The 18,259-nt window shown below is 43.7% G+C and overlaps 1 protein-coding gene across 29 annotated transcripts in view; it reads right to left on the bottom strand.

The window, feature by feature from the left end:
* Positions 1-18,259, bottom strand: part of FNBP1 (formin binding protein 1) — a 167,811-nt gene that overhangs the window by 103,957 nt on the left and 45,595 nt on the right. For 27 of the 29 annotated variants that reach the window (XM_063788172.1, XM_063788176.1, XM_016961853.4 and 24 more), the window contains exon 2: positions 3,557-3,672. Coding sequence is in view for 22 of the 29 variants with exons in the window: in XM_054658469.2 (XP_054514444.1) it covers positions 3,557-3,672 (116 nt within the window). In the remaining 7 variants the exon portion in view is untranslated. Of the gene's footprint in view, positions 1-3,556; positions 3,673-7,653; positions 7,780-18,259 lie in introns of those variants that run through there. The other 2 variants (XM_063788173.1, XM_016961854.4) reach the window with 1 other exon arrangement.

Here is an 18,259-nt window from a genome sequence, read left to right as displayed (position 1 = left end):
TGGGTGATGCTAGGGTTTTTGACCTAAACCAGGAAGGATGCAGCTACCCTCAGGTGAGTGGAGGAAAATCTAGGTCGTGGAAATGCAGATTTTTATTTTTTTGAGATAGGGTCTTGCTCTGTTGCCCAGGCTGGAGTGCAGTAGTGCAATCATGGCTCACTGCAGCCCCAGCGTCTTGGGCTCAAGCATCCGCCCTCCTCAGCCTCTCGAATAGCTGGGACTACAGGTGTGTGCCACCATGCCTGGCTAATTTTTTAAAATTCTTTTTAGAGGCAGGGTCTTGCTATGTTGCTCAGGCTGGTCTCCAACTCCTGGGCTCAAGTACCCACCTCGGCCTCCTGAAGTGCTAAGATTTTAGGTGTGAGCCACTTCACTTGGCCTAGACATGTGGATTTTTAAATTGGGGAGATCCGGAGTTCAGTTTCAGACATGTTACATTTCAGATCATTTCAGATGGTTTTTAGACATTTCCTTTTTTTTTTTCTTTGAGATGGGGTCTCACTCTGTCGCCCAGGCTGGAGTGCAGTGGTGCGATGTTGGCTCACTGCAAGCTCTGCCTCCTGGGTTCACGCCATTCTCCTGCCTCAGCCTCCCGAGTAGCTGGGACTACAGGCGCCCACCACCATTTCCGGCTAACTTTTTGTATTTTTAGTAGAGATGGGGTTTCACCGTGTTAGCCAGGATGGTCTCGATCTCCTGACTTCGTGATCCGCCCGCCTCAGCCTCCCAAAGTGCTGGGATTGCAGGCATGAGCCACCGCGCCCAGCCAAGTTTTTAGACATTTCTAAGTGAAGACTTTGAGCAAGCTGTTTCTGGAATTCAGGAGAGAGGTCTGGCTTGGAGATCCATATCTGTGAGTCATTGCCATATGGATTATACCTAAAGCCATGAGACAGTTGAGGTCACCAAGAGAGTACAGACTGGGAAGGGAGAAGGACTGAGAAGCAGATGCTGGGCACAGCAATGTGAAGAGGCAGGGGAAGAGCAGGGGCCAGCAAGGGAGACTGTCGTGGGAAGAACACCAGTAGCCCGCTCGAGAGCTCGCACGTAGCCCATTTTCACATGAAAGACAACACTGCATGACTAATAGTGCAGTATTCAAATAATCAACGTGAAACAGACCATGTTCTATTCCTACTTTCAGTTCGAAAAGCCCCTGATGTGTTGACGAGGCTGATATGCACACAGGGCACTAGAAACTGATCTGGATTCTCCACTTATAAAAATTATTTCATTGTGTGATGTTTTACATGTTATTCACTCAATAAAAACAAAATCTGGGGCCAGGCACAGTGGCTCACACCTGTAATCCCAGCTTGCTGAAACAACAACAGAAACCCTTATAAGAACACATAGCTTTTTTTTTTTTTTTTTTTTGAGATGGAGTCTTGCTCTGTTGCCCAGGCTGGAGTGCAGTGGCGCGATCTTGGCTCATTGCAACCTCTGCCTCCTGGGTTCAAGCGATTCTCCTGCCTCAGCCTCCTGAATAGCTGGGATTACAGGCGCCCGCCACCATGCCCGGCTCATTTTTGTATTTTTAGTGGAGACTGCGCCCAGCCAAGAACACATATCTCTTATGCAGATGCTCTTTGGATTAAAACTCAATGATGAGGGAGCTTGAAGAAAATTTAAAAAAAAAAGAAAAAGAAAAAAAGGGCTGGGCACGGTGGCTCACGCCTGTAATCCCAGCACTTTGGGAGACCGAGGCAGGCAGATCACTTGAGGTCAGGAGTTCAAGACCAGCCTGGCCAACATGGTGAAACACTCTCTCTACCAAAAATACAAAAATTAGCCAGGCATGGTGGCACAAGCCTGTAATCCCAGCTACTTGGAAGGCTGAGGCAGGAGAATCACTTGAACCTGGGAGGCAGAGATTGCAGTGAGCTGAGATTGTACCACTGCACTCCAGCCTGGGCGACAGAGTGAGACTGTCTCAAAAAAAAAAAAAAAAAAAAAAATTAAAGAAAAAGGAAAGTAAATGTTTCTAAATCAAAATCATCTAGCTCTTTAACAGGCCTTAAAACAATATCCACAAACCAATTCAACTACAACTACACAACATGAAATCATTAAGGACTTTGCATGCCACTTCAAGTTCAAGCTTAGTTCTACCAAGAACTTTTAAATATATTCTATAAAAACACAAATTTCTTGGATAATCTCATCATTAAAGATGTAAGGAGATCCAAAGTACTTAAAAAAAAAAAAAAAAACAGACACAGGGGTCTCACTATGTTGCCCAGGCTGGTCTTGAACTCTCTGGGCTCACACTATCCTCCCTCATCAGCCTCCCATAGTGCTGGGATTGCAGGCATGAGCCACCACGCCGGGCCCCAAAGCACTTTTTTTTTTTTTTGAGAAGGAGTCTCACTCTGTCACCCAGGCTAGAGTGCAGTGGCACAATCTCAGCTCACTGCAACCTCCACCTCCCGGGTTCAAGCAGTTCTCATGTCTCACCCTCCCAAGTAGCTGGGATTACAGGCGCCTGCCACCATGCCCCACTAATTTTTGTATTTTTAGTAGAGGCGGGGTTTCACCATGTTGGCCAGGCAGGTCTCGAACTCCTGACCTCAGGCAATCCGCCCACCTTTGCCTCCCAAAGTGCTGGGATTACAGGCGTGAGCCACTGCGCCCGGCCCGAAGTACTTTTAAAATACTATTCCACATGACCCCTCAACACATTACGGGAGGGAGTGTGAATTAGTACAAGCACATTGGAAATGGCTGAACCCTATCCACCAAAACTAAGCATATGAGTAGCCTGTGACCTTGCAATTAGATGCCTACGTAGATCCTAGGAAATGTGTTCAGATACACACAAAAAGCCTTGTACAATAATGCTCGTTGGGGTGCTACTCATTATAGCTTAAATTAGAAACAACCAATCACCTAGTCAGAACGGATGAGTTCTGGTGCATTCACAGACCAAAATACTCAACAGCAATGAAAATAAGCAGACTCCCATCACATGCTACCACATGGTAAATCTCACAAACGTAATATAGAACAAAAGAAGCCAGATACACAAGAATGCATACCAAATGACTACACTCATGTAAAGTTCAAAAGTGGGCACTACTAATCCACGCGGTTAGAAGTCAGGAGAGTGGTTACTGCTGGGGGGAGAGTGGGGAGCTGGAGGGGGCCAGGGGGCCTGCCAGGCTGGTCTTTCTGTTTCTTGACCTGGGTGCCCGGTTACATGAGTGTGTTCACACTGTCAAAATTCATGGAGCTGCACACTTATGATTTGTGTACTTCTCTGTACATATGTTATTAATATATTTCAATAAAAAGTTTACTGAGATACAAGCTGCTCCAAAACTCAGCAAATATCTTGTTGAAAAAAAAACTGGGCCTTAAAGGAGTAATTTAGTTTTTATTTTTAATGTTCTATGAAAATTAATTTTCTGTATGAAAAACAATCACTTCTATTGAAATATTACCTTACATAAAAGGAAAAATATTTAAAATATACATTTATACTATAAAATGAGAATATACGTTATCCTTACATCATTTTGCAGTTAACAAATAACCTTTTTCAATATCAACTTACCTGAGTTGCTTTGCATAGCTGAGTTCAATCTCTGTCCTTTCTTTCACAAACTTGATATATTTCTCAAGAATATCAATTCCCCACTGTGTGTGTTTTTCTAAGTTGTCAAACTGATCCTGTTGAAACAAACCAAGAGAGAAGTTATGGTCTTTCCCTGTGATTAACATAATTTCAATGAATAATTCTCTTAACAACATATTACTACATACAAAGTAGTACTAATATTTTCCATGATTATACTTGGGGTGCTTTTCTGTTGAGCCATTTTAAATCAACATTACCAAATTTGGTTTGAAAATCGCCTGGAGTACTGAACTCTGACCTATTCATTCATATTTCCTATTCCTTTTAGAAACATAGTTTTCAGATATAACTGATGTCTCAGTGCAAAGAAAAATGTCATTCCCAGACGCCAAAAACCGACAGGTGAAACATACACACAAACGCAGCCACACACGGTTTGCACCTTAACTGTTATCTCTGGGTAATCATTCAAAACAGCTGATAGAATCTGAGCCGAGGAACGGGGGGAAGTGTTACAAAATTTTGCTTTCTTCAAATGATTAAAATAAAACACATGGATTTTATTCTTTCAAACATACACCAAACCCACATTGTGAGCCAGGAACAGTGCCTGGAGCTGGGGAACCAAAATGAACAAAAATACAGCCTGAGTTTGCATTGTGCCTTGGGGTTTCTGGTCTGGAAGAACAAGAGGGAGCCTGGGTAACATAGAACCCATCTCTACAAAAAAAATTTTTTTTAATTAGCTGGGCATGGTGTTGTACCACTGCACTCCAGCCTGGCTATAAGAGCATGACTCTGTCCCCCCAAATAAAGAATGAGAGGGGACAGGTATGCTAGCAACAGGTAATGCAAAGACATGGAGATATCCAGGAATCGAGTGAATTTGTCTTTGAGTGCAAGGTGGAGGTGGGTGGGGCAGAAGGGAAGTGGAGTTGGCGAGTGATGAAACTAGAGACAGCTCAGAGCTAGATCACCCAAGGCCTTGAAGGACGAGCTTAGGAGTTTAGACTCTCCAGCAGGCACAAGAGGACTTGGAAGAGAAAGCCAGGAAATGGCTCCAACAGTCTAGATGAGACAAAATAGGCACAGAAGGGAAGAATTCTATGGACATTTAACAAACACAATCAACTAGTGTGTGAGTGGCCGGTTGGACGTGGAGGCTGGCAAGGGTATGAGGGGGAGGGAGGATTCCAGAGTGACTTTCAGGTTCTGCTTCCCGGAATTAAACAGAAGATCCAGATAAGAAAGAGCTACAGTTTGGGGTGAAAATTAAATGTCGTTTTGACATGTTGAATGAGGGACTGGCCTGTCCAGAAGAGAGCTGGAAACACAGAAGGATTTAGAACTCAAGAAGGGCAGCAAGTGAGTAGGTGGATCTCAAGCAACAGCCGAGGATCAGAACACCAAAGACGACAGCAAGGATACACAGAATTAGCAAAGAGGGCCTGGCCCAGGAAGCAGAGCCCAGAAAGGACTAAGGGGGCGAGCCAGAGGGGGCACGAGCACATCACAGGGAAGAGAGAATACCAGTGGAAATGGAATTCTCCATGGAAAATTTGCTGCCTCCTGAGAGGTAACAGTCATAAATGAGGGTTCTAGCCCCAGCAAAGGGATTTCACAGAGACAGGCCCCCAAATGTTTCAAGTTTTAGTCATTTGCCTGTAAGATGCAGCTATAATCTAATTTCCTAATTTCACAAATCAGTCATGAGGATCATGCGAAATGGGGAAGTGCCAACTCAAATATAAAAATATAAAGCTAGTGTTTAATCCTACGCTTGTGCAATCTAACAGTATACATTCAGTGTCTTACTTCAGACTGTTTTTTGTTTGTTGGCTGGTTTGTTCTGAGACAGAGTCGTGCTCTTTCCCCCAGGCTGGAGTGCAGTAGTGCAATTTCAGCTTGCTGCTGCCTCCCAGACTCAAGTGATCCTCCCACTTCAGCCTCCTGAGTAACTGGGACTATTGGCACCCACCACCATGCCTTCACTAATTTTTGTATTTTTTGCAGAGAGGAGGTCTCACTATGATGCCCAGGCTGGTCTTGAATTCCTGGGCTCAAGTGATCCTCCCGCCTTGGCCTCCCAAAGTGCTGGGATTACAAGTGTGAGCCACTGCCTCCGGCCGGCCTGTTTTTTTTTTAAAACCACTTTATTAAGGTATGACTGAGATTTTGGCCGGGTGAGGTGGCTCACGCCTGTAATTCCAGCACTTTGGGAGGCCAAGGCGGGTGGATCACTTGAGGCCAGGAGTTCGAGACCAGCCTGGACAACATGGTGAAATCCCATCTCTACTAAAAATACAAAAGTAGCCGGGCGTCATGGCAGGCACCTGTAATCCCAGCTACTCGGGAGTCTGAGGGAGGCAGGAGAATTGTTTGAACCCAGGAGGCAGAGGTTGCAGTGAGTCAAGATCACACCATTGCACTCCAGCATGGGTGACAGAATGAGACTATGTCTCAAAAAATTAAATACAAAATTATAAAACAAAAGTGCAAAATGTTTGTCTTTATGACTAATAATTTTTAATATTTAAAGTTGATTCTTGGTCCTCAATAATATATATTCCACAAACCCCTAGATTTCAGTTTAAGAAACACTAGATTACGTTATCTATAAAGTCAAGGGTCATCAAGTAAGCTAATAGTGTAAACGAGACTGAAGATCACCTTAAACTACTTGAGAGAACAAATATACACACAACTCAAGCTATGATTACAAATCATTCTTATAAATTGAGAGCACGACTTCGTCAAAGCCCTCTGCTTATCAGTAACCCTTTGTGGATCTAGTTTCACAGTAATCATATTTATTTTTAAAATGATTAACAATTATCAGGGCATCATGGCACACATGCCTGTAGTCCCAGCTACTAGGGAGGCTGAAGCAGGAGGATCACTTGAGCCCAGGAGTTCGAGGCTGCAGTGAGTCATGATCAGGCTACTGCACTCCAGCCTGAGCATCAAAGCAAGACCCTGTCTCAAAAAACAAAAACCAAAAACATAAACACCCTTTCCTTTATTTAAAAGCCCTCTCCCAGCTGGGCGCGGTGGCTCACATCCAAAATTCCAGCACTTTGGGAGGCCATGGTGGGCGGATCACTAGAGGTCAGGAGTTTGAGACTAGCCTGGCCAACACAGTCATCTTTACTAAACCTCATCTCTACTAAAAATACAAAAATTTGCCAGGCATGGTGGCATGCACCTGTAATCCAAGCTACTCAGGAGGCTGAGGCAGGAGAATCCACTGAACTCAGGAGACAGAGGTTGCAGTGAGCTGAGATTGTACCACTGCACTCCAGCCTGGGCGAAAGACAGAGACTCTGTCTCGAAAAAAAAAAAAAAAAAAAATGACCGGGCGCGGTGGCTCACACCTGTAATCCCAGCACTTTGGGAGGCCGAGGCGGGAGGATCAGGAGTTTGAGACCTGAGGTCAGGAGTCTGAGACCAGCCTGGCCAACATGGTAAAACCCTGTCTCTACTAAAAATACAAAATTAGCTGGGCCTGGTGGCGCGCGCCTATAATCACAGCTACTTGGGAGGCTGAGGCAGGAGAATCGCCCAAGCCCAGGAGGCGGAGGTTGCAGTGAGCCAAGACGGGGCCATTGCACTCCAGCCTGGTCAAAACAAGCAAAACTCCACCTCCAAAAAAAAAAAAAAAAAAAAAAAAAAAAGCCCTCTCCCTGTATGATTTCCCATCATCTCCAAAGCCTTAATTGTTTTCAGCAGTCATAGGTGCCACCTTGAAAACTTGCCCAGAGGATATGCTCTTAGGTTTCATTCTTGGCCTATTAACAACCTGACTACAGATTTCCCCCCAACATATCACTTTGCATTCAAACTGATGTATACTATACAAAGCAACAGCTTTCGATACCAAAGCCCTTAAAAACAACAGAAAAAGCCCATCTACATTTGAATTGAGTCCACCTTAAAAATTACTGGCCTCAATCCAACAATATGTTTTCCATAAAGTTATCTCTATTCAGGACCATTCTACAAGCTATAATAAAGCGTTTACCAAGATGACAGAGCCCAAATAAGATAGAAGATCTTAATAATAAAAACCTTACTCAGTAACAAATGAGCTGGTGCTTGTTTGTGACTATAGCAGAGTTCTTTTGATGCTCTGTGAAACCTGAGGATGCCCCCACGCTCCCGCTATCACATGAACTGCTGCAGCACTGACTTGACAGCAGCTAGAAGAAAATTCAAGACAGATGAAAAACGAATCAACCCACTTACATTCTTGACTAAAATGTGGAAAAGTTAATGGAAAAAAAAATCCAAATCTTAAAAGGACTCCTTTGTGAACAAATATTATAAACGGTTCTTTAAAAACAGCCTTTGCTACTTTGGGGATGGTGTCATCAAAAATGCATCCCTTCCTGCCTGATGTCACATCACGGTGGTTCTGGGGGCCCCTTTGCCCTCCTAAAAATCCTTGAGAACCAGCCAGCCACAGTGGCTCATGCCTATAATCCCAGCATTTTGCGAGGCCGAGGTAGGTGGATCACTTGAGAACAGGAGTTCAAGACCAGCCTGGCCAACATGGTGAAACCTCATCTCTACAAAAGAAAAACAAAAAGTAGCCAGGCATGGTGGCATACACCTGTAGTCCCAGCTACTCGGGAGGCTGAGGCATGAGAATCACTTGAACCTGGGAGGGAGAGGTTGCAGTGAGTGGAAATCGCACCACTGCACTCCAGCCTGGGGCGACAGAGTGAGACTCTGTCTCAAAAAAAAAAAAATCATTGAGAATCCCAAAGAGCTTTTGTGTGAGTTACATCTATCAATATTTACTCAATCAGAAATATAAAATGGAGAGATTTTTAAAGGTATTTATTCATTTAAAAAGAAAACAAACCCATTACCATTACATGTTAATGGAAAGAGCATGTTTTTATTTTTTAAAACTGTACTTTCCAAAACAAAACAGTAAGAAGAATGGCACCGTGTTACATTTTTGCAAATCTCTTTAATGTCTGGCTTAATAGAAGACAGCTGGATTATCACAGAGACTTCTGCATTCAATCTATTATGATTCTTTACTTTGGCTGAAATATGTGAAAAAAACACAACTTCACACAGATACGTAGCTAGAAAACAAAGGACACTTCAAGGCCCTTTTTAGATCAGTGCAGACATTCTCCTTTGATACCACACCAAAACTTGACAAATCATAGCTTCTCAAAGGCTAGTTGCAATATGAAATCTGAAACCATAGAGATGCAGTTTCCAACTCAGCTACAGTAAGATCCACTGGTCCACCTTACATTTTGAATGGATCTTTTACCTGTATATGATCATGTAAATTACTCATTGATCATTTAGAAAATATTATCTCAGCCGGGCATGGTGGCCCACACCTGTAATCCCAGCACTTCGGGAGGCAGAAGCAGGCAGGTCGTCTGAGGTTAGGAGTTGGAGACCAGCCTGGCTAACATGGTGAAACCCCGTCTTTACTAAAAACACAAAAATTAGCTGGGTGTGGTGGCGGGCACCTGTAATCCCAGCTACTCGGGAGGCTGAGGCAGGGGAATTGCTTGAACCTGGGAAGGGGAGGTTGCTGATCTCGGTTGAGCTGAGATTACGCCACAGCACTCTAGCCTGGGTGATGGAGCGAGACTCCATGTCAAAAACAAAAGAAAAAAGAAAAAAAGAAAATATTATATCATAGATATATGCAGATCTTCCAACTGTTGAAACATTTTTTGTAAATTTTTTTTTTGAATCACATTTGTTTATATCAGTACCAATCTCATCTTTTCTGATGAGTCTTTAATATCTGGAAGCTGTCAAACTCACAGTGGAAAAACAATTTCCCCAAGTTCTAATTTTCACTTTAAAGCTAGAATTTTATCATTGGCAACAAACATTGCCAGCTGTTTCCCTGAAGTGACAGGCTCACTTCATTTATTTTTGAGAAAATGTTTGCCAGATACTCAAAATTTTGTCTGTCGATCATTCTTTGAAGTAAAAATGGTGTTCATGAAAAAAGCAGCTAGTTCAACTTACAACTCAGGATCATGTATTTTAGTCTGCACTAAAGAGCTTCTCATCTTACTATACACACTATTAAAAAGATGTATCTTCAAGGGTTTGAGATTTAGTAAAATGAATAATCTTCACTGTTTCATTAAGAACATTTTCAAGTAAAACTGAAATTTTTTAAAACAGCTAATGGTGGGCTGGGCATGGTGGCTCACGCCTGTAATCCAGCACTTTGGGAGGCCGAGGCGGGCGGATGACAAGGTCAGGAGCTCGAGACCAGCCTGGCCAACGTGGTGAAACCCCATCTCTACTAAAAATACAAAAAATTAGCCGGGTGTGGTGGCGGTCGCCTGTAATAACAGTTACTCGGTAGACTGAGACGGGAGAATTGCTTGAACCCAGGAGGCGGAGGTTGCAATGAGTCCAGCCCAGGTGACAGTGCGAGACTCCATCTCAAAAAAAACAAAAACAAAAAAACCAAAAAAACCAAACAGCTAATGGTGAAGAATACAGTAGTTACCAGTGCAATTTGGAGCCACAGCCTTGATTTAACTGATACTAAAGCATCAGCTTTACCCACCATTTCCTTTGTAACATTGGTGCAAATGTCAACACGGTTAAAAAGACAATCCTTAATAAAATAGTTTTGACCTTGTAAACTCCATGAGAAAGTTTCAGGAAACTCCAGAGGTCCAGGGACTGCACTTTGAGAACCACTATCATATAACATATATGCTAAAATTTCTATTTCAGGTTGGGTGTGGTGGCTCAGGCCTGTAATCCTAGCACTTTGGGAGGCTGAGGCAGGCAGCTCAACTGAGGTCAGGAGTTCGAAACCAGCCTGGCCAACATGGTGAAACCCCATCTCTACTAAAAATACAAAAATTTCTTCCTAGCCGGGCATGGTGGCTCACGGCTATAATCCCAGCACTTTGGGAGGCCACGGCAGGCAGATCACCTGAGGTCAGGAGTTCAAGGCCAGCCTGGCCAACATGCTGAAACCCCATCTCTACAAAAATACAAAAAAAAATTAGCCAGGCATGATGGTGGGCGCCTGTAATCCCAGCTACTCAGGAGGCTGAGGCGGGAGAATCATTTGAACCTTGGAGGCAGAGGTTGCAATGAACTGAGATCGCGCCACTGCACTCCAGCCTGAGCAACAGAGTAAGACTTCTGCCTCAAAAAAAAAAAAAAAAAAAGCCGGGCATGGAGACCCATGCCTGTAATCCTAGCTACTCGGGAGGCTGAGGCAGGAGAATCACTTGAACCTGCGGAGGTTGCAGTGAGCTGAGATCGCGCCATTGCACTCCAGCCTAGGCAACAAAGCAAGACTCCATCTAAAAAAATAAATAAAATAAAATTTATATTTCAAAGTTGCACATTCTAAACATTAAGAAACTTAGGTAATAAACAACCTAATAGAAAATAATGCTTATTGTATAGGTGCATACTGTGTATACATACTGCTATAGTTTGGATGTCTGTCCCCCTCAAACTTCATGTTGAAATTTGATTCCCAATGTCAGAGGTGGGGCCTAATGGGATGTCTTGGGTCATGGCGGCAGATCCTTCATGAATACCTTGGTGCCGTCCTTGACGTAATGGGTGAGTTCTTGCTCTATGAGTCCTGGCCAGAGCTGGTTGTTAGAAAGAGCCCAGCACCTCCCCCCTCTCTATTGTGCCCTCTCTGGCCACGTGACCTCTGCCATGCAGGCTCCTCTTTACTTTCTACTATGAATGGAGCAACCTGTGGCCCTTTCTGGATGCAGGTGCCTTATCTTGAACTTTTCCAGACATCAGAATTATAAGCCAAACAAAGATTTTTTTCTTTATTAATTACCTAGCCTCTGACACTCCTGTGTAAGCACCACTGAACAGACTATAACCCATACTTTCAACTATTCACTCTAAGATTGCCAAGAGGACTACAAATGGATGTTTCCAAGCTGTTGGTTACAACCTGATGGTACCTTTCAGGAACCTCACTGAAGCACTCACCCAACATCACACTTCACCTTGACCTTACACTCCCCCTTGACCTTGACCTCACACTGCTCCTTGAATTCAAACCAACCAAAGGTGTGTGCCAGGTGCTGTTATTTATGAGACACTGAATAAACTGAAGAGTTGAATGAAGAAAGTGTTATTGTGTTAATCAATATGCAATTGCTACATTTTACAATTATTTTCAGGTCTGGTTTTAGGTACTATATTCTGATTAAGTTACAATAAGCATGGGCTAAGGGATTGGTTTGGGTCATTATATCTTCAGAAGTTCAAAAAAAAAAAAATCTTGCCCTCACAAATCTGTAATAAAAACCCCAAAATCGGCTGGGCACACGTGGCTCACACCTGTAATCCCAGTACTTTGGGAGGTCGAGGCAGGCGGATCATGAGGTCAGGAGTTCAAGACCAGCCTGGCCAACATAGTGAAACCCTGTCTCTACTAAAAATACAAAAATTAGCTGGGTATGGTGGCACGCACCTGTAGTCTCAGCAGTAATCTCAGCAGTTAGGGAGGCTGAGGCCAGCGGATCACTTTAGGTCAGAAGTTCGAGACCTGCCTGGCCAATATGACGAAACCCTGTCTCTATTAAAACTACAAAAAAAATGAGCCAGGAGTGGAGGTACATACCTGTAATCCCAGCTATTCGGGAGGCTGAGGCAGGAGAATAACTTCAACCTGGGAGGTGGAGGCTGCAGTGAGCCGAGATTTCATTACTGCACTCCAGCCTGGGCAACAGAGCGAGACTCTGTCTCAAAAAACAAACAAAAACTAACAAAAAAGTAGTCTTGGCCAGGCACGGTGGCTCACACCTGTAATTCCAGCACTTTGGGAGGCCGAGATGGGCGGATCACAGGGCCAGGAGATCAAGACCATCCTGGCTAACACGGTGAAACCCCGGCTCTACTAAAAATACAAAAAATTAGCTGGGCATGGAGGCAGGTGCCTGTAGTCCCCAGCTACTCGGGAGGCTGAGGCAGGAGAATGGCGTGAACCCGGGAGGCAGAGCTTGCAGTGAGCTGAGATCGCACCTCTGCACTCCAGCCTGGGCGACAGAGCGAGACTCCGCCTCAAAAAAAAAAAAAAAAAAGTAGTCTTCTGTAACCTATTTTTTGCTCAAATTATGCAAAAGAGTTGTCACAGGAACTACATTCAGAAAAGCTATTTACTTTGAGATGAGGAGACCCAAGTCATCCACAAGGAAGTTTTCCTCCAAAGTCTAGGTCAACTTTAATATGGTGTTTTCCTGTAATTAAAAAGTGTACTAAACCGGCTGGGCGCGGTGGCTCACACCTGTAATCTCAACTACTCTGGAGGCTGAGGCAGGAGAATCGCTTGAACCTGGGACGTAGATGTTGCAGTGAGCCAAGATCGCGCCACTGTACTCCAGCCTGGGTGATAGGGCAAGACTCCATCTCGAAAAAAAAAAAAGTGTACTAAACCAACATTAATTCAAAATCCCTGGAATAAGCCAATCTAGTAAGAGACTAAGTTGCTAAAATTACCTACGTAAGTGGCACAGACTCCAGGAAAGGGGGTCCTGAGGCCAGTCCCCCTCTGCAAGCAAATCTCTCCTGCAGTGAATTATTCACCCAGTGAAGGGAATGATCTCCTCCACACTACTGAGACTACTTTGGTCTGTGCTATCTAGACTGCTATTTTTGGATACTCCAGTTTTTGATAAATTCACCTTCCTGAGGACTTGGGCATTTTAAGAAGCAGGACTTAAATGGCTCTGTTTAAACAGAATCCCTTAGGATTATGTTACTAGCATTAGCTTCCTCAAACTGTGGAGGAAAATGTGTCAGAGGGTATAGATTTACTCAAAGAGTAACTGTAAGAAAATATCCATTTAAAATGTTTTAAAAAATCAATTTGGTTCTGAATATTAAAGAAGCTGCACTTACAGAAACGTAGGAAGTTTTATAAAACTTTACAGGCCGGGCGTGGTGGCTCACGCCTGTAATCCCAGCACTTTGGGAGGCTGAGGTGGGTGGATCACCTGAGATCAGGAGTTCAAGACCAGCCTGGCCAACATGGTGAAACCCTGTCTCTACTAAAAACACAAAAATTAGCCATGCATGGTGGCAGCTACCTGTAGTCCCAGCTACTTGGGAGGCTGAAGCAGGAGAATCGCTTGAACCCAGGAGGTGGAGGTTGCAGTGAGATGAGATGGCGCCATTGCACTCCAGCCTGGTGACAGAGCAAGACTGTCTCAAAAAAAAAAAAAAAAAAAAAAAAAAAAAAAAAGGCTGGGCATGATGGCTTGCACCTGTAATCCCAGCTACTCAGGAGGCTGAGGCAGGAGAATCACTTGAACCAGGGAGGTGGAGGTTGCAGTGAGCTGAGATCGCACCACTACACTCTAGCCTGGGTGACACAGCCAGACTCTGTCTTAAAAAAGAAAAAAAGAACTTTACAAACAAAAATGTGCCATCACAAATACCACCTGAAATTAACTTCTCGAGCTTTTAACAAAGATTTAAATTAATTTCCATAGACAAATTGAGATTTTTTTTTTTTTTGAGACGGAGTCTCGCTCTGTTGCACAGGCTGGAGTGCAGTGGTGCGATCTCAGCTCTCTGTGACCTCCGCCTCTCGGGTTCAAGCGATTCTCCTGCCTCAGCCTCCCGAGTAGCTGGGACTACAGACGCCCGCCACCACACCCGGCTAATTTTTTGTATTTTTAGTAGAGATAGGATTTCACCATGTTAGCAAGGATGGTCTTGATCTCCTGACCTTGTGATCTGCCCACCTCAGCCTCCCAAAGTGCTGGGCTTACAGGCGTGAGCCACTGTGCCCTGCCAAATTGAGAATATTAAAAGCAGAAATACTCAAATATATTTTTCAACCTAAAAGTGATGAAAAAGGATTACCCAAAGTGACTTCATTGCTTGCCCACAAAAAGAATAAATTACATGTGAAAGGCAGAATTAGAAGGTTTATTTGTTTTTTCCTTTTGTTGTTTTTCTTCCAAACACTATGGTGACTTAGGAATAGAAGGTTTATTTCAAGGATCACAGATACCTTATGTTTTGACAATAGGAGTAGATGCAGATTCCACAAAATCATATATTCATCTGCTGTTTCTGAAACTGGTTTTTGAATTAGGGTGCTGTGCTCCCTGGGTTGAAAATGTCTCCTATAGCAGGAGCCTGTGAGGTAACTGACAAAAAGGGGCTCCAACACCACAGTGCCCTAGTTGTACATTCAAGTTAATACAACAGATTTTAATTAGAAAGGAAAAGCACACAAAATGAAAGGTCTTACTGAATCCAAATCTCATTAAAATGCAATTCTAGAACTTGCCATTAAAAACAGGTACAGGCTGGGTATGGTGGCTCACACCTGTAATCCTAGCACTTTGGGAGGCCAAGGCGGGTGGATCACTTGAGGTCAGCAGTCTGAGACCAGCCTGGCCAATATGGTGAAACCCCGTCTCTACTAAAAATACAAAAAAATCCATCCTGACCAACATGGTGAAACCCCATCTCTACTAAAAATACAAAAATTAGCTGGGCATGGTGGCAAAGGCCTGTAGTCTCAGCTACTCCGGAGGCAGAGGCAGGAGAATCGCTTGAACCTGGGAGGCGGAGGTTGCAGTGAGCTGAGATTATGCCACTGCACTCCAGCCTGGTGACAAAGTGATACTCTGTCTCAAAAAGAAACAAAACAAAACAAAAAAACTAGCCAAGCATGGTGGCAGGCGCCTGTAATCCCAGCTACTTGGGAGGCTGAGGCAGGAGAATCGCTTGACCCCAGGAGGCGGAGGTTGCAGTGAGACATGATGGTGCCACTGCACTCCAGCCTGGGCGACAGAGGAAGACTTCATCTCAAATAAGTAAATAAAATAAAAACAGGTACAAACTTAGGCTTAATTGTTATAATTAGTCATAAGTCTGTCTCTGTTGCAGAAATGAAAACACTAAGGAGTCTGTTTCTGTTGTAGAAATGAAAACACTACGTTCATGGCTCTTTCTAGTTGCATTCTGAACACGAGATAAGAATGTAAGCAAATATATGATAAAAATATATGTGTGGGTTAAAAAAATAAAACTTAGCTGAAGTTTAGGAGGCAGCTGCATATGGATGAAGTTAGTGATATAAAGAATGTGGAGGCCGGGTGCAGCGGCTCATGCCTATAATCCCAGCACTTTGGGAGGCTGAGGAAGGAGGATCATTTGGGCCCAGGAGTTTGAGACCAGCCTCGGCAACATAGCAAGACCCTCATCTCTACAAAAAAAAAAAAAAATACACAAAGTTAGCTGGGTGTGGTGGCGCACGCCTATAGTCTCAGCTACCCAGGAGGCTGAGGTGGAAGGATCACTTGAGCCTGGGAGGTCAAGGCTACAGACAGCTGTGATCACACCACTGCATTCCAGCCTGGGCAACAGAGTGAGATCCTGTCAAAAAAAAAAAAGAAAAAAAAAAAAGAATACAGAAAGACACATAGAGTACAAAAAGTTGCATTTTCATATTTTTATAGCAATAATTATATTGTGTAAAAGGGCATTAAGGAGGCTGTTGTTGGATGTGCAACAAATGGAAGGGCTCAGAAAGTAGAAGCCTCAGGACTAATGAATGCAGCGGTGCTCTGAGCCAAATGTGTTCTGAAATGAAGAGAAAGGGGAAAATCATAACCTGTAGAAAAAGTGCCAGAATTTTGACTGTGCTAGAGTCTGAGCAGATGAGATTAGGAGGGGAAACTGCTATGGAATGTATCCCTTTAAGAAGCAGCAATAAACTTCTAGCCTATTTTGACGTTCTTAGAACACCTTAGTCACTTTCAGTTCCTCTCTGTTTCTACGGATGTGGTAAAAGCAACAAACAAAAACATCTCTAACTGCCCCAAAGATGCGGAGTGAAAGACACTGTAAAAAAATAAGATTTTAAGGCCGGCGTGGTGGCTCACGCCTGTAATCCCAACACTTTGGGAGGCCCAGGTGGCTGGATCACCTGAGGTCAGGAGTTCGAGACCAGCCTGGCCAAAATGGCAAAACCCCGTCTCTACTAAAAATACAAAAATTAGCTGGGTATGGTGGCGAGCGCCTGTAATCCCGGCTATTCAGGAACTTGAACCTGGGAGGTGGAGGTTGCAGTGAGCCGAGATCGCACCACTGCACTCCAGCTTGGGTGACAGAGTGAGACTCTGTCTCAAAAAAAAAAAAATTAAACTGCTTACTTTTTTTCATTAAAAAAAAAAAAACACCTAATTTCTGCTGGGCGTCATGGCTCAATGACTATAATCCCAGCACTTGGGGAGGCTGAATGGGAGGATCACTTGAGCCCAGGAGTTCGAGACCAGCCTGAGCAACATGGCGAGACCCACTCTGCACAAAAAATAAAAATAAAAATTAGCTGGGTGTGGTGTCATGCGCCTGTGGGTCCCACTACTTGGGAGGCTGAGGTGGGAGGATGACCTGGGCCTGGGGAGGTCGAGGCTGCAGTGAGCCAGATTGTGCCATTGCACTCCAGCCTGGGCAACAGAGTGAGACTGTGTCTCAAAAAACAAACCGAAAAAACCACCTAATTTTTTAAATAGTTTAAAAATTACTCCTCCAGATAGGTATTGTCAAATAACTTGAAGAGGAAAAGTATTAGGGATAATGAAGTTATAAAATTAGTCTTAGAAGGATGGATATAACTTGTAACTGTGTTTGGCTGCATCAACACTGATGAAAGATCGACGCTAATCTCAGAAAGCAAAATCTTGCTCTTTATAATTTAAAAAATGCTCCATTTTATTGTAAGCAAGAGGAGCTTAGTCAAGCCCCTCAGTGTCTGGCTTCAACCTGAAAACGGAATCTTCTGGTTCATTTCCTGATTTCTATGCAGAGATTGGACGACGAAAGCTGTCTAAATATGAATTGGTCTCTTTCCCAAGCTTGATCAATCAGCAGGTGCAAAGGTTCAACCAGCTTCCCCGCCTCTAGCTGTCCTGCATTCTTTTCAGCCCTGGAAAACCAACTGTGCCTCTCAAACATCCCATACTAGTCTCCATAGGTGATTCTCTCCCCCAGAAAACAAGTTCAAGACCAACCCAGGAAAGGAAGAAAAGAGGGTGATAGAGAGAGAAAGAAATCTCACTCTAAATACCAGGGAGAACTTTGAATGCAATCCAAAGACTAAAGAAGAAAGAAGTATACAAGCTAAATTATTAATGAGAAGAAAAAGCCAGATTTTTAAAGTCCTGACTTATTTCTAAACTCTATAAATATTTCCAAGTTGGAGGGGGCAGTGGTAGAGTGGGTGCAAAATATTACAAAAATATTACAGGAAAAAAATGTTTAAGGCCCTGGCATCTGAAACTTAGTTAACACCAAGGAAAAAGATTTTCCACTAAAACTCTTGCCAATTAACTCACTTCCCACTTTAAGATGGCTCTGCAAACACATAGGTGATGTCCCTTTCTAAGAGAAGGGATCCCACTTCTCAACCCCACTGCCACAGTTGAGCATCTGACTCAAGGACTTGCATGAAAAACTCTATGGGAATAGGTGCTAGAGCTAAAAGGTAAAAATTGCTAAGAGGGGCTGGACGCAGTGGCTCACGCCTATAATCCTGGCACTTTGGGAGGCCGAGGCAAGCGGATCACTTGAGGTCAGGAGTTTGAGACCAGCCTGGCCAACATGGGCATCTCTACTAAACCTCATTTCTACTAAAAAAAAAAAAATGGCTGG

This window comes from Pan troglodytes, chromosome 11 (genome assembly GCF_028858775.2).
Source record: "Pan troglodytes isolate AG18354 chromosome 11, NHGRI_mPanTro3-v2.0_pri, whole genome shotgun sequence".
Taxonomy (NCBI): domain Eukaryota; kingdom Metazoa; phylum Chordata; class Mammalia; order Primates; family Hominidae; genus Pan; species Pan troglodytes.
Note: the sequence above shows the minus strand (reverse complement) of the source record. Positions and strands in the feature narration are given on the sequence as shown.